Raw genomic sequence first — 15,467 nt, 5'->3', positions numbered from 1 at the left:
TCGGCAACCAAACGAGGAGCTTTGCAATGCTTCTATTACCTTTCACTAGGGCTGTGAATCTTTGGGCCCCACACGATTTGATTCGATCCATGGGGGTAACATTTTCATTCAAAATCGATTGTCGAATTAAAATCAATTAATAAATAATGATAAATGGGTTGTACTTGTATAGCGCTTTTCTACCTTTAAGGTACTCAAAGCGCTTTGACACCACTTCCACATTTACCCATTCACACACACATTCACACGCTGATGGAGGGAGCTGCCATGCAAGGCGCTAACCAGCACCCATCAGGAGCAAGGGTGAAGTGTCTTGCTCAGGACACAACGGACGTGACGAGGTTGGTACTAGGTAGGGATTGATACTTATTTTTTTAATAACATTGGGTGCCAGTTCTTTGAGTAACACATTTCTCCATAAAACAGATAAACAGCGCTGATAATGTTACTTAAAAAAAAAATGGTTGTGTTTGATAAAATTCTACCAAGGACAAATTTTTAAATTAAAAAAAAAAAATCTAATTTTTTTTTTTTTTGGATCGATTAAGATTTTTTAAACATTCGGATTGCGATTCATTCATAAATATTTTTTTGACACCCCTACCATTTACATATCAGATAATAAAGTGCTTTATACATCATTATAAGGAGGCTGCAACTTACAGTACAGGCCAAAAGTTTGGACACACCTTCTCATTCAATGGGGTTTCTTTATTTTTATGACTATTTGATTGATTGATTGATTGATTGATTGAAACTTGTATTAGTAGACAGCACAATGCAGTACATATTCAGTACAATTGATCACTAAATGATAACACCCAAATAACTTTTTCAACTTGTTTAAGTCAGGGTTCACGTTAATCAATTCCTGATTGTAGATTGTCACTAAAGGCATCAAAACTATGAATGAACACAAGTACAACAAAAAAAGGTGAAAATAAGTAAAAAAATGTTTTATATTCTAGATTCTTCAAAATAGCCACCCTTTGTTCTGATTACTGCTTTGCACACCCTTGGCATTCTCTCGATGAGCTTCTAGATGTAATCACCTGAAATTGTTTTCACTTCACAGGTCTCATAGTTTTTGATGCCTTCAGTGACAATCGACAATGTAAATAGTCATGAAAATAAAGAAAACCCATTTAAATGATAAGGTGTGTCCAAAATTTTGGCCTGTACTGTATATGTCGGTTTTATAGAGAAATTTGATTAATTTCTTAGTACAGCAAGGGGAAAAAATGCATAGGATTTAATAAGTTCTGCTTCTTCATGCTTCTTATCGGACAGGTTGAGTTGTTTGTATCGTGTCGCTGTGCTGTGATGTCATTCGGGCCCACGGGAATCATGAAGGGCATTGTTTACAAAACTAACCAAAGGTTCCAAGGAATCCAAACACTGTTAACCGGTTCTCAACAAGAACCTGTTCCAATTCTTATTAAACCAAGTGATGTACCTGGCATCAAGCATGTTTAAAATAAACTGCATCATTTTTGCCAACAATGCCAAACATTTGGTTTCAGTTGAGCTCACCGATGTGCAGTTTTGAAACAGGAAACCAATTTAAAGTAACAGGCCGATGAAGTCAACAAAGAAAAAGAGGAAGATGATACAGTAAACACAAAGACAACAATGGAGGACAGTGTTTCCCACAGGTCAGGCATCTATTTGTGGTGGTGTGGTCGGGCGGCAGGGGGGGGATGACCAAGAAAAACGCGGAGTTGGAATATAATTACAACACTTTAAGTACATATTTATATAATATTTAAATATTTATAAAATATGTAACTACAAGCTCCATTCACAGACAGAGTCCCATTGCTTTTATGAGCGGTCGAGCGAGTCAAAAGCCCGAAAAAAATAAAATAAAATAAAATATATATTTTTTTGTGGCGGCCGTAATTCTTTCGTGGCGGGCCGCCACAAATATATGAATGTGTGGAAAACCCTGGAGGACGTCACGCAAGTGGTGTTCTGTGTGGGGTTTACATTCATGTTGTCACAAGTTACTCCTGTAAAATACAGCATTTGTCCACCTTTGCCGTTTATGAACATGGCAAAAAAGAGACGTGACTGCAACTAAAAGTACTATTTATGCATCTTTTAACATTATCTTAAGGATGTTCTAAAAATCCACAAACACAGTAAATACAGAACATAAAGTATTGCTAACATCTGGGGGATGTAACCCTTTAAAAAGGCCAGGCATGTTTTTAGAAGAAAACAACCCTAAAAGGGTTGAGTAATAAAAACACACATTTCAAACATACACATCATTATATTTGTAGATACTGATGAGTTGACTGATGAACATTATCACATGATTTATTCAGAAAGCCTAAATAACGACAAATAAATAAATAAATAAATAAATGGGTTGTACTTGTATAGCGCTTTTCTACCTTCAAGGTACTCAAAGCGCTTTGACACTACTTCCACATTTACCCATTCACACACACATTCACACACTGATGGAGGGAGCTGCCATGCAAGGCGCCAACCAGCACCCATCAGGAGCAAGGGTGAAGTGTCTTGCTCAGGACACAACGGACGTGACGAGGTTGGTACTAGGTGGGAATTGAACCAGGGACGCTCGGGTTGCGCACGGCCACTCCCCCCACTGCGCCACGCCGTCCCTAAAGATAAAGATAAAGATAGAATACTCTTAACCGCCTGGGTCCTGGGTATGACATTAAACTACATCCAGGCATGAGATGGGAGGTTGTGTGTGGGGTTAGTGAGTCCCATCTAACGTCTATAAAATGCACACAAAGAACCGTTTGCACCTTCTCTTGTGACTGGCGGGCGGTCAGCGCCATAAAGCTGAGCGGGTCCCTGGGTAGATGGGGCACGGACAACCAACAGGACAGACTGAATTCAACAGCCCAGTAAGGCAATTAGCCTAGAAAAAGGATCTCTGATATAAAATACCCCTTCCAACCCGCAACAAGCCAGCGTGGAAGGTGTAGGCTAATAACCAGCATGAAAAGTACGCCAAATGGCAGAAACATGCTGAGGCTTTCGTCCAGCAGTGGACTGACAACAGCTGATGATGATGATGATGACTCTTAACCGCAACATGCAAGTATAAAAAAAATATTATGATTTGTAAATTTTTAGAATGTGCTCGTTCTATTTATAAACAAAGAAAACAATACGAAGTTGTCTTTATTTTTAAGTTATCGTGCGAAATTTAAAATTGCAATTTAGTAAACGAAACCGGCCGTATTGGCATGTGTTGCAATGTTAAGATTTCCTCATTGATATATAAACTGTCCCAGTGGTTCTCAACCTTTTTTCAGTGATGTACCTCATGTGAAATTGTTTTTAATTCAAGTACCCCCTACATAAAACCAAAGCATTTTTGGTTCAAAAAAAGAGATAAAGAAATAAAATTCAGCACTATGTCATCAGTTTCGGATTTATCAAATTGTATAACAGTGCAAAATATTGCTCATTTGTAGTGGTCTTTCTTGAACTATTTGGAAAAAAGATATAAAAATAACTGAAAACTTTTAGAAAAATAAACAAGTGATTAAATTATGAATAAATATTTCTACACATAGAAGTAATCATCAACTTAAAGTGCCCTCTTTGGGGATTGCAATAGAGATCCATCTGGATTCATGAACTTAATTCTAAACATTTCTCCACAAAAAAATAAATCTTTAACATCAATATTTATGGAACATGTCCACAAAAAATCCAGCTGTCAACACTGAATATTGCATTGTTGTATTTCTTTTCACAGTTCAGTGTTTCCCACAGGTCAGGCATCTATTTGTGGTGGTGTGATCGGGCGGCGGAAGGGGGGGCTGGGGGGATGGCATCTTTGGCGGCGGCGATGACCAAGAAGAACGCGGAGTTGGAATATACTTACAACACTTTATGTACATATTTATATACATATTTATATAATATTTACATATTTATATAATATGTAACTACAAGCTCCATTCACAGACAGAGTCCCATTGTTTTTATGAGCGGTCGAGCGAGTCAAAAGCCGGAAAAAATAAATATATACAAAAATAGAATAAATTATTTTTTTTTGTGGCGGCCGTAATTCTTTCGTGGCGGGCCGCCACAAATGAATGAATGTGTGGGAAACCCTGCAGTTTATGAACTTACATTCATATTTTGTTGAAGTATTATTCAATAAATATATTTATAAATGATTTTTGAATTGTTAATATTTTTAAAAAATCTCACGTACCCCTTGTCATACCTTTAAGTACCCCCAGGGGTACGCGTACCCCCATTTGAGAACCACTGACCTATCCCATTTATAATAAATACAAATCTGTCATTTCTACTGACTATAGTTGACCAAATTAAATTCTGAAAAAATATTTTTTTTTTTACTGGAGGAAAATGTACATTTTTTTGTTTTGAATAACCAGTGTGACCATTAAAAAAAAAAAAGTTTTATAATTAAAATAAACCTGCAGCAACCAACAGGGCAAGCACCTGCGGCAGCTTCCTTCACAATTTCCGTGTATATGCAGAGTTTTACAACCTTTTAAATAAATGCAATGATAACACCGCACACATAAACCTGATCTCTGCGTTGATGTGTGAATGTTATTCATTTATCTTCATTTTGTTTGCTAAGATTTGTTCACACAAGCCAGCGCAGCCAGCAATGCAACAGAGGGGGAGGTTGGGACCGCCGCATAAAACCCACCAAACAGCCCTTTAACCAGCAATACTACAAGCCGAAGAGCGGGAGAAAATATTTATAAAAAAAACTCCACATTGACTATTGTAAATAATGGATAAAAGGAGAGTAAAGTGTTAACTTACCTGAGGTTGTGAGGCGACGTCGGCAGCCTGGAGGCAAGTCTTTAACCAGGAAGGAGAGCAACACACAGCGGCAACAGGCGCGACCATCTTGCCAAAATAATGGAGGGGTGGGATCGTAAAATATATATTAATAAATAAATGGTATCGCTAATAAGTATACAAAACATGTATAAAAAAATACAACTGAAATGGTTAATTCAGCGTTTCAGATGTTTTATTTTTTAAAAAGAGGCTAAAAAATGTATCTACTTGAAAAGGCTAACATTATTGGAATAGTCCACACGTCGTCTCCCAGTTCGCTCGTTTCAACCCGGGCAAAACAATGAATATATGGAAAATATATTGAATGGAAGACAGTTTAGAAAACAACTACGTTTCTAATTTGCCGAATAAGTGATGTGTGTAAATATATTTAAAGAGCATATTGGGAGAGCTGGTCGAACAACATGCTATTTCCACAGTAAACCAGCAGATGGCAGCAGAGCCCATTACAAAACCATGCATAGATTTTCAAATGGTATTTTATTTAATGCCCAGAACTGAATATCCATCCATCCATCCATTTCCAACCGCTTATTTCCTTTGGGGTCACTGGTGCCTATCTCAGCTACAATTGGGCGGAAGGCGGGGTAAGCCCTGGACAAGTCGTCGCCTCATCGCAGGGCCAACACAGATAGACAGACAACATTCACACTCACATTCACACACTAGGGCCAATTTAGTGTTGCCAATCAACCTATCCCCAGGTGCATGTCTTTGAAGGTGGGAGGGGCCTATCCCCAGGTGCATGTCTTTGGAGGTGGGAGGGGCCTATCCCCAGGTGCATGTCTTTGGAGGTGGGAGGGGCCTATCCCCAGGTGCATGTCTTTAGAGGTGGGAGGGGCTTATCCCCAGGTGCATGTCTTTGGAGGTGGGAGGAAGCCAGAGTACCCAAAGGGAACCCACGCATTCACGCGGAGGACATGCAAACTCCACACAGAAAGATCCTGAGCGAGCCCGGGATTGAACCCAGGACTACTCAGGACCTTTGTATTGTGAGGCAGACGCACTAACCCCTCTGCGACCATGGAGCCCAGAACTGAATATAACCTCGCCATTTATCTTTTTTTTTTTTTTACATTTTAACATAATTCGTTTTGCACTTAACCCTTTAGGCACATTAAAAAAAATGATATTTCTGTTTGGCTTCACAAAATGTGGGTTATTCCACAATGACCACTATTGCAATGTGTATGGGGATAGGCTGATTGGCGACACTTAATCAATGTTTACTTAAATAGCCCTAAATAACGAGTGTCTCAAAGGGCTGCACAAGCCACAACGACATCCTCGGCTCAGATCACACATCAGGGCAAGGAAAAACTCAACCCAATTGGATAAAATGAGAAACCTTGGAGAGGACCCCCCCACCCTCTGGGCGACCAGTGCAATGGACGTCGAGTGGATCTAGTTAATAGTGTGAGAGTCCAGTCCATAGTGGGGTCAGCAGGGGATCATCTTGAGTGGAGACAAGTCAGCAGTGCAGAGACGTCCCCAACTGATGCACAGACGAGTGGTCAACCTCAGGTCCCGACTTTGAACAGCTAGCGATTCATCAACTTCCTTTAAATAGGCCTCATAAGTTAAAACAGCAGATTAGTGATGGGTTGTTCGCAAACGAACGGTTCTTTGAGGCAACTCTTTGGACCGTTTTGTCTTTGTTTTTTCGGGAGCTGAGTCGAAAGAAGTGTCTCCCTGAAGAGGCAAAATTCCCATAACTGAGGCAGGACTTGGTGGCTGAGTTGCTGTTGTTCCCAAACTCTTCCATTTTCTTTATAATAAAGCCGACAGTTGACTTTGGAATATTTAGGAGCGAGGACATTTCACGACTGGATTTGTTGCACAGGTGGCATCCTACAACAGTTCCACGCTGCAAATCACTGAGCTCCAAACAAAACGGTTCTTAGAGGCAACTCTTTGGACCGTTTTGTCTTTTTTTTTCAGGACCTTAACCAAAAGAACTGTCTCCCCGAAGAGGCAAAATTCCCATTACTGAGGCAGGACTTGGTGGCTGAGTTGCTGTTGTTCCCAAACTCTTCCATTTTCTTTATAATAAAACCAACAGTTGACTTTGGAATATTTAGGAGCGAGGACATTTCACGACTGGATTTGTTGCACCGGTGGCATCCTATGACAGTTCCACGCTGGAAATTCATGAGCCCCTGATAGGGGATCATTCTTTCACAAATGTTCGTAGAAACAGTCAAATACTTTTGGCAATTTAGTGTATTTTGATATACTCTTATACTTACATTTTTTTAAAGCATTAGATGACTAATACATCCAAAGCTCTCCCTTCAAAATAAAGGAAAAACAGGTGTTAGATGTGATGAAGAATCAGGCTAAAAAGTGCAACTTCCTTTAAATGGGCCTCATAAGTTAAAACAGCAGATTAGTGATGGGTTGTTCGCAAACGAACGGTTCTTTGAGGCAACTCTTTGGACCGTTTTGTCTTTGTTTTTTCGAGAGCTGAGTCGAAATAAGTGTCTCCCCAAAGAGGCAAAATTCCCATAACTGAGGCAGGACTTGGTGGCTGAGTTGCTGTTGTTCCCATAATGCTTCCATTTTCTTAATGATAAAGCAGACAGTTGACTTTGGAATATTTAGGAGCGAGGAAATTTCACGACTGGATTTGTTGCACCGGTGGCATCCCATGACAGTTCCACGATGGAAATCACTGAGCTCCAAACGAAACGGTTCTAAGAGGCAAATATTTGGACCGTTTTTGTTATGATCCACTGCCCGGATCATTCCATATTCTAGTTTTGTTCCGTTTTGTATCACATTCTGTTGTTTGACTTCCTTAGTTCCTGTTTTATCTAATTACCATGGTTTCATATTAGTTCCACCTGCTACTCGCTGTTGACTCACACCTGTTTGTTAATCACCACCCATATTTAAGCCTGCCTTTTCTGTTCATTCACTCTCGCATCCCATTCTTTCACGCAGTTTGTGTTTCACTTCAGTAACGATTCCTATTACATATTTCTACTTGCTAGCTTTCGCGCTATGCATTTGTTTTCCTCTAGCTCTCATGCTCGTAGTTTTTGTTTTCCCTTTTGTGCCTCGTGGAAGTTCTTCTGTTTCCTAGTCTGTTTTTATTCATTGACTAAACCTTCATTGAGAGAACGAACCCGCATCATCATGCCCAGCAATCGTTAGTTTTTTCTTTTTTTTCCGGGAGCTGAGTCGAAAAAAGTGTCTCCCTGAAGAGACAAAACTGCCATAACCGAAACAGGTCTTTTTAAGTTCTTTATATTTACAGAAATATCCTCAGTGGTAAGGGACAAGCGGTAGAAAATGGATGGATGGATCCTCAGTGGTGTAATGATCATCTTTATGCCTTTTATGGCATAGGACACAGGTTGGGTTCTCTGACTGGCCGGGGAAAAGCGGAGGGAAAAACAAAAAACTATACATAGACTTATATACAGTAGATACAACCAATGCGAGTACATTCTTTGGGGAAATACCGTTATAAATATTTCATACGTGCATACTGTATGTACTTTTTAATGTAATTTCTTTTGCCAACAAATCTCTCCCCTCTTCCTGCTGTGGGACGCTGAGGGACTCTTGTCCCTCCTCCTCGTGTCCAAAGCTCAGCTCAGAGTGTCTCTGCATCGTGCAGCGTGGGTCTCCATCCCCTATGTTGAACGTGATGTTGACATTGACGTGCGGACTGGCGGCGACAGGGGGCTGTGTCGGTCGAACGGGGGTCTCTGAAGCAGCAGACTGCTGCAGGAATTGGGTGGACTGCAGGGGCTCCACGGACTTCTGGCTGCCTGTGTCGCTGCTGCTGCTGCTGCAGTGACCTGAATCCCCGCTGACCTCCCCTCTCTGCAGCAAATACTGTTGTTGCGGTAAGTCCACCACAGTCAGCAGAGTTTCACCCAAGTGACCTTCATTGATCTGCACCGCGGGGGAGAAGGACATTCAAATGTTAGCTTCAGGCCAAGCTTACATGGCGAAGAAAAAGACTCACTTTATCGTCACCATTTTCATTTGCATTGTCTTCAGGTTGCAAACTGCCAGTGCCTGACAAAGACAGCAAACATGTTAGTACTGCAATAAAAAAAATCCTATAACTAGCGTTGTCCCGATACCAATATTTTGGTACCGTTACTAAAATTATTTTTATATTTTTCTAAATAAAGGGGACCCCAAAAGATGGCATTATTGGCATTACTTTAACAAAAGGCCTACTGAAATGAGATTTTCTTATTTAAACGGGGGGACAACAGGTCCATTCTATGTGTCATACTTGATCATTTTGCAATATTGCCATATTTTTGTTGAAAGGATTTAGTAGAGAACATCGATGATAAAGTTCACAACTTTTGGTCGCAAATAAAAAAGCCTTGCCTTTACCGGAAGTAGCAGACGATGACGTCACGTGTTGAGGGCTCCTCACATCCTCACATTGTTTATAATCATAGCCTCCAGCAGCAAGAGCTATTCGGACCGAGAAAGCGACAATTTCCCCATTATTTCAGCGAGGATGAAAGATTCGCGGATGAGGAAAGTTTAAGTGAAGCACAAAACCCCCCCCAAAAAAACAAAAAAATAGGCGACGGATCCAGGCGGCGGCAGTGGGACCGTTTCAGATGTAATTAGACACATTTACTAGGATACTTCTGGAAGATCCCTTATCTGCTTATTGTTTTAATAGTGTTTTAGTGAGATTATAAAGTCATACCTGACAGGCGGATGGCTGCGGTGAACGCCAGTGTCTCTGAGAGAAGCCGAGGAGCCAAGATCACAGCTGCCCTTTTGAGCTGACGTAGGAGAAGGTATAATCCACTGATGTCTCCGGTAAGAGCCGACTTAATATCACAATTTTCCCATCCAAAAACTTGCTGGTTGACGTAGAGAAACATGTTCGCTTGACCGCTCTGTGTTAAAGCTTCACAACAAACAAAGAAACACAGGCTGTGTTTCGGTGCTAAAGGCAGCAGCAATACACCGCTTTCCACCAACAGCATTCTTTTTATAGTCTCCATTATTAATTGAACAAATTGCAAAAGATTCAGCAACACAAATGTCCAAATTACTGTGTAATTATGCGATGAAAAGCGACGACTTTTAGCCGTGTGTGGTGCTGGACTAAAATGTCCGCTACAACCCGAGACGTCACAAACATGCGTCATCATTCCGCAACGTTTTCAACAAGAAACTCCATGGGAAATTTAAAATTGTAATTTAGTAAACTAAAAAGGCCGTATTGGCATGTGTTGCAATGTTAATATTTCATCATTGATATATAAACTATCAGACTGCGTGGTCGGTAGTAGTGGGTTTCAGTAGGCCTTTAGGGTACATTAAACATATGTTTCTTATTGCACGTTTGTCCTTAAATAAAATAGTGCACATACCAGACAACTTGTCTTTTAGTAGTAAGTAAACAAACAAAGGCTCCTAATTTAGTCTGCTGACAAATGCAGTAACGTATTGTGTCATTTCTCATTCTATTATTTTGTCAACATTATTAAGGACAAGTGGTAGAAAATGAATTATTAATCTACTTGTTCATTTACTAGTAATATCTGCTTACTTACACTCTTACATACTAATTGAATTTGGGAAAAAAAAGTGTAAAAATAAAAATTAGCATGTCACTACACATGAAGTACACGACGAGTAGAGTTTATACCAAAATGGATACATGGATGATACAGCAGAGGATTGGGAGAATGTCATGTGGTCAGATGAAACCAAAATAGAACTTTTTGGTATAAACTCAATTTGTCGTGTTTGGAGGAAGAAGAATACTGAGTTGCATCCCAAGAACACCACACCTACTGCGAAGCATGGGGGTGGAAACATCATGCTTTGAGGCTGTTTTTCTGCTAAGGGGACAGGACCATTGATCCGTGTTAAGGAAAGAATGAATGGGGCCATGTATCGTGAGATTTTGAGCCAAAACCTCCTTCCATCAGTGAGAGCTTTGAATGTCATTATAGACAGCGATTTTAAACTTGACAAACAAGTCAATGGCGTTTTAAAATCGTGTTTTTATCACCTTCGTCTTTTAGTAAAGGTTAAACCGTTTTTATCTTTTAACCTTTTTGAACAAGTCGTGCATGCTTTTATTTCAAGTGGCCTGGACTACTGCAATCCACTTTATGCTGGCATTAGCCAAAAAGCTCTCTCCCGGTTGCAGTTAGTCCAGAACGCGGCAGCACGACTTTTAACAGGGGCCAGGAAACGCCAGCATATAACCCCAATTCTTCAGAGTTTGCACTGCCTCCCTGTTCATTTTAGAATTGATTTTAAAACATTGCTGTTTGTTTTTAAATCTTTACATGGACTGGCACCTCAATATATCTCGGACCTCATCCAAATTTACATTCCTGCGCGCGCTCTGAGGTCCGAGAGCCAGTTCCAGCTCGTGGTGCCCAAGACCAGACTTAAGACCAGGGGAGACAGGGCCTTCTCTGTGGTCAGCCCTAAGCTCTGGAACACTCTGCTCCTCCATGTTCAAACTGCTTCCACAGTGGAGTGTTTTAAGTCTCGTCTAAAGACCCACTTTTATTCTTTGGCTTTTAACACTACGTGAGTTGTGTGGTCCTCTGTCCTCTGTTGTCCTCTGTGTTTTTTATACACTTTGATTTCTATTTTACTGTTTTAATTGAGGCTTCACGGTGGAAGAGGGGTTAGTGCGTCTGCCTCACAATACGAAGTTCCTGCAGTCCTGGGTTTAAATCCAGGCTCGGGATCTTTCTGTGTGGAGTTTGCATGTTCTCCCCGTGAATGCGTGGGTTCCCTCCGGGTACTCCGGCTTCCTCCCACTTCCAAAGACATGCACCTGGGGATAGGTTGATTGGCAACACTAAATTGGCCCTAGTGTGTGAATGTGAGTGTGAATGTTGTCTGTCTATCTGTGTTGGCCCTGCGATGAGGTGGCGACTTGTCCAGGGTGTACCCTGCCTTCCGCCCGATTGTAGCTGAGATAGGCGCCAGCGCCCCCCGCGACCCCGAAAGGGAATAAGCGGTAGAAAATGGATGGACGTTTTAATTGATTTTACCCTTTAAAATAGTTTTTAATCATATTTGTTTTTATATTGTTTTTTTTTAATATTGGTTTTATATTTATTTATTTTTTGTTTTAGTTCAGTCATTGGTGGAGCATAATATTGTTTTTTTTAATATTGTTTTTAACATGGCTGTGCAGCACTTTGGAAACGTTATTGTTGTTTAAATGTGCTATATAAATAAAGTGGATTGATTGATTGATTGAATGGTTGACCAAATACTTATTTTCCACCATAAATTACAAATACATTCTTTAAAATTCCTACAATGTGAATTCCTGGATTTTTTTTCACATTCTGTCTCTCACAGTTGAAGTGTATCTATGATGAAAATTACAGACCTCTGTCATCATTTTAAGTGGGAGAACTTGCACAATCGGTGGCTGACTAAATACTTTTTTGCCCCACTGTAAAACAAAGTCAAGCACAGGCATCCTCCATAAAGGGATACACCCCTACCAGGAGGATCGTCATACTCTTTCGAGTGACCGCCAATGACTTTGATTGATTGATTGATACTTTTATTAGTAAATTGCACAGTTCAGTACGTATTCCGTACAATTGACCACTAAATGGTAACACCTGAATAAGTTTTTCAACTTGTTTAAGTCAGGGTCCACGTTAATCAATTCATGGACGTAGCTAAATAATACAAACCAAGAACCAGCAAGTTGAAAACGTTTTGTTTGGTTTAGTTGCTGACAACGAAGCTAACCGCACACTAATTACTTGTCGTCAGCCTTTAAGCCTTGTTTCTTTTCTTTTTGGCAGATTACCTTTCGGGCGTATTGTCTTGTAAATGATCAGCAGGATGATGGCGACAATGATGAAGAACGCGATCACGCCAACAACGCTGGCGACTGCTACATCTGTAGACAAAGGTTAGTGCGATTTGGTTGTTATTGCTTCAAAAAAAAACATAATCTCAAAGCATCATACCATGATTCGTGTCAGATCCCAGGCTTTTTGGAGATGACAGCACAGAATCGGGTGATGTTCTAGTAATTGAACTGTAAGTTTGATTGGCATGTCCACTTGTTTGGACGTGCGGCAGCAGTAGGTCAGCTTCGCACACGGTGTCCCAGGTTGACGTCCCTGCTTTTAAGACAGGTCTCCCATGACAGCTGCACACAAAGAAGCCAAGAAAAGCAATAAGGTGCAAACACTGCGATGAAGCCAAGTCACACTCACGATGTATGTGGCCTACAGGGCTCCACTGTCGAGGAGACGTTGGAGAACGTTCCGTCACCGCATTTTTTACACTTCACGTTTGTGTTTGATGTCCCTGGGAAAAAAACAAGAAGTCTAAACATGAGCGCGTCTGTAATATATATAACGGTGTCAATCAAAAGTGAGCATTGTTGTCTCTGCAGAGGTAGAACTATTATACTGGTGTGTGCAGGTGTGCCTAATAAAATGTCCAGTGAGTGTTGTTGACAGGGTGACATAATCAGTTGTATTTTGTGCAATATTAACAATTTGCTTGCATTTTTATTTTAAAAGGAATGACTCAACTACGTGGTGAAATTAACAGTTTAAAATAGTATTTTAAATATTTGTATTTACTACGCGAACAATCAATTTTGCACAAAAAAAATATATTTAAACCAGTGAATAGCATGATTAGTAGAGATGTCCGATAATATCGGCCGATAAATGCTTTAAAATGTAATATCGGATGTGATCGGTATTGGTTTCATAGTTATCGGTATCGGTTTCAAAAAGCAAAATTTATGACTTTTTTAAAAATACAAATACAAATACTGAATGAATTATCACTGTGTACACAAATGTAGGGAGAAGTACAGAGCGCCAATAAACCTTAAAGCAGGGGTCTCAAACTCATTTTACCTGGGGGCCACTGGATGCAGAAACTGGGAGAGGCTGGGCCGCACGATAAGAATTCTTAACAAATCTAACATGTACTTTTTAATGTATTCACCTTCTTTGAATGGCTTTCCCGCCCTAGTAACATACTTTCCAACCCTCTTCCGGGAGACTCACGATTTTCAGTGCGCCTCCTGACAATCGTCCAGGACATCCATCTATCCCGATTTTCACCCGGCCAACTATGTTAGTGGGGTATCGTGATAGTACCGCCTCTAGCATCCTCTACAACATAACATCACGTCCGCCTTTACGGCGGCTCGGCCACATCTTGTGTTGGGCTTGTAATGACACTCATAAGTGACTGCAAGACATACTTGATCAACAGCCATACAGGTCACACTGAGGTTGGCCGTATAAACAACTTTAACTCTGTTACAAATATGCGCCACACGGTGAACCCACATCAAACAAGAATGACAAACACATTTCGGGAGAACATCCGCACCATAACACAACATAAACACAACCGAACAAATACCCAGAAACCCTTGCAGCACTAACTCTTCCGGGACACTTAAATTTACACCCCCCGCTACCCCCTACCCCCCACCGCAACCCCGCCCACCTCAACCTCCTCATGCTCTTTTAGGGATAGCATGTCCCAAGTTCCAAGCTGCTGTTTTGAGGCATGTTAAAAAAAATAATGCACTTTGTGACTTCCATAATCCACCCGAACGCCTCCCTAGGGAGGTGTTTAGCGCACGTCCAATCGGTAGGAGGCCACGGGGAAGACCCAGGACACGTTGGGAAGACTATGTCTCCCGGCTGGCCTGGGAACGCCTCGGGATCCTCCGGGAAGAGCTAGACGAAGTGGCTGGGGAGAGGGAAGTCTGGGCTTCCCTGCCTAGGCTGCTGCCCCCGCGACCTGACCTCGGATAAGCGGAAGAAGATGGATGGATGGATGGACTTCAATAATAAATATGGCAGTGCCATGTTGCCATTTTTTTTTCTCCATAACTTGAGTTGATTTATTTTGGAAAACCTTGTTACATTGTTTAATGCATCCAGCGGGGCATCACAACAAAATAAGTTACAATAATGTGTTAATTCCTGGACTGTATATATCAGTATTGGTTGATATCGGTATCGGTAATTAATAGTTGGACAATATCAACAAAAAAGTAATTATTGGACATCTCCAATGATTAGGCTTCTTCTTCTTCTTTTTTTTTTTTTTTTTAAAGATAACTTATTCAGTATTTGTTTTAAACAAATAAATAAAATAAGGTAAAAATGATGATACTATTTTCAAGTCTCTGAAATTTGACTGAGACAAACACAAATGTATCTAATTATTACCATGTATATATACTATTTACGAAAGATAATAATAGAAAATGCCATTGTTATGATGTACTCCTCATTGCAGGTTATATATTGTGAATTGATTAACGTGGACCCCGACTTAAACAAGTTGAAAAACTTATTCGGGTGTTATCATTTAGTTGTCGATTGTACGGAATATGTACTGTACTGTGCAATCTACTAATAAAAGTTTCAATCAATCAATCAATATTATTTCTGAATGTCCCAATTATCAACATTATGATTATTGCATAAAATAACTAAATATATTATAATTATTGCTATAAGTATATACGTGCATAATACCAAAATAGATTATAATACATATAAAGCATGGGATTTTGTCATATACCTAATGTATTTAATGTGTTTGCGTGTGTTAAAATATTATTT

General features: G+C 40.3%; 2 protein-coding genes across 2 annotated transcripts in view; both read right to left on the bottom strand.

The window, feature by feature from the left end:
* Positions 1 to 4,895, bottom strand: part of trim62.1 (tripartite motif containing 62, tandem duplicate 1) — a 95,457-nt gene extending 90,562 nt beyond the window's left edge. Inside the window, exon 1 of the mRNA XM_061888671.1 lies at positions 4,807 to 4,895. The gene's annotated coding sequence lies outside the window, so the exon portion shown is untranslated. The remainder of the gene's footprint in view (positions 1 to 4,806) is intronic.
* Positions 4,896 to 5,002: 107 nt separating this feature from the next.
* tnfrsf1b (tumor necrosis factor receptor superfamily, member 1B) overlaps positions 5,003 to 15,467 on the bottom strand; it is a 44,085-nt gene continuing 33,620 nt past the window's right edge. The window contains exons 5-9 of the mRNA XM_061888681.1: positions 13,071 to 13,164; positions 12,819 to 13,003; positions 12,656 to 12,748; positions 8,831 to 8,883; positions 5,003 to 8,757 (exon numbers count right to left, since the gene is read on the bottom strand). Coding sequence (XP_061744665.1) covers positions 8,332 to 8,757; positions 8,831 to 8,883; positions 12,656 to 12,748; positions 12,819 to 13,003; positions 13,071 to 13,164 — 851 coding nt within the window. The 3' untranslated portion in view covers positions 5,003 to 8,331. The remainder of the gene's footprint in view (positions 8,758 to 8,830; positions 8,884 to 12,655; positions 12,749 to 12,818; positions 13,004 to 13,070; positions 13,165 to 15,467) is intronic.

Source organism: Nerophis ophidion, linkage group LG02 (genome assembly GCF_033978795.1).
Source record: "Nerophis ophidion isolate RoL-2023_Sa linkage group LG02, RoL_Noph_v1.0, whole genome shotgun sequence".
NCBI lineage: Eukaryota > Metazoa > Chordata > Actinopteri > Syngnathiformes > Syngnathidae > Nerophis > Nerophis ophidion.
The sequence above is the reverse complement of the archived record's forward strand: the minus strand, read 5'-3'. Positions and strand labels throughout refer to the sequence as shown.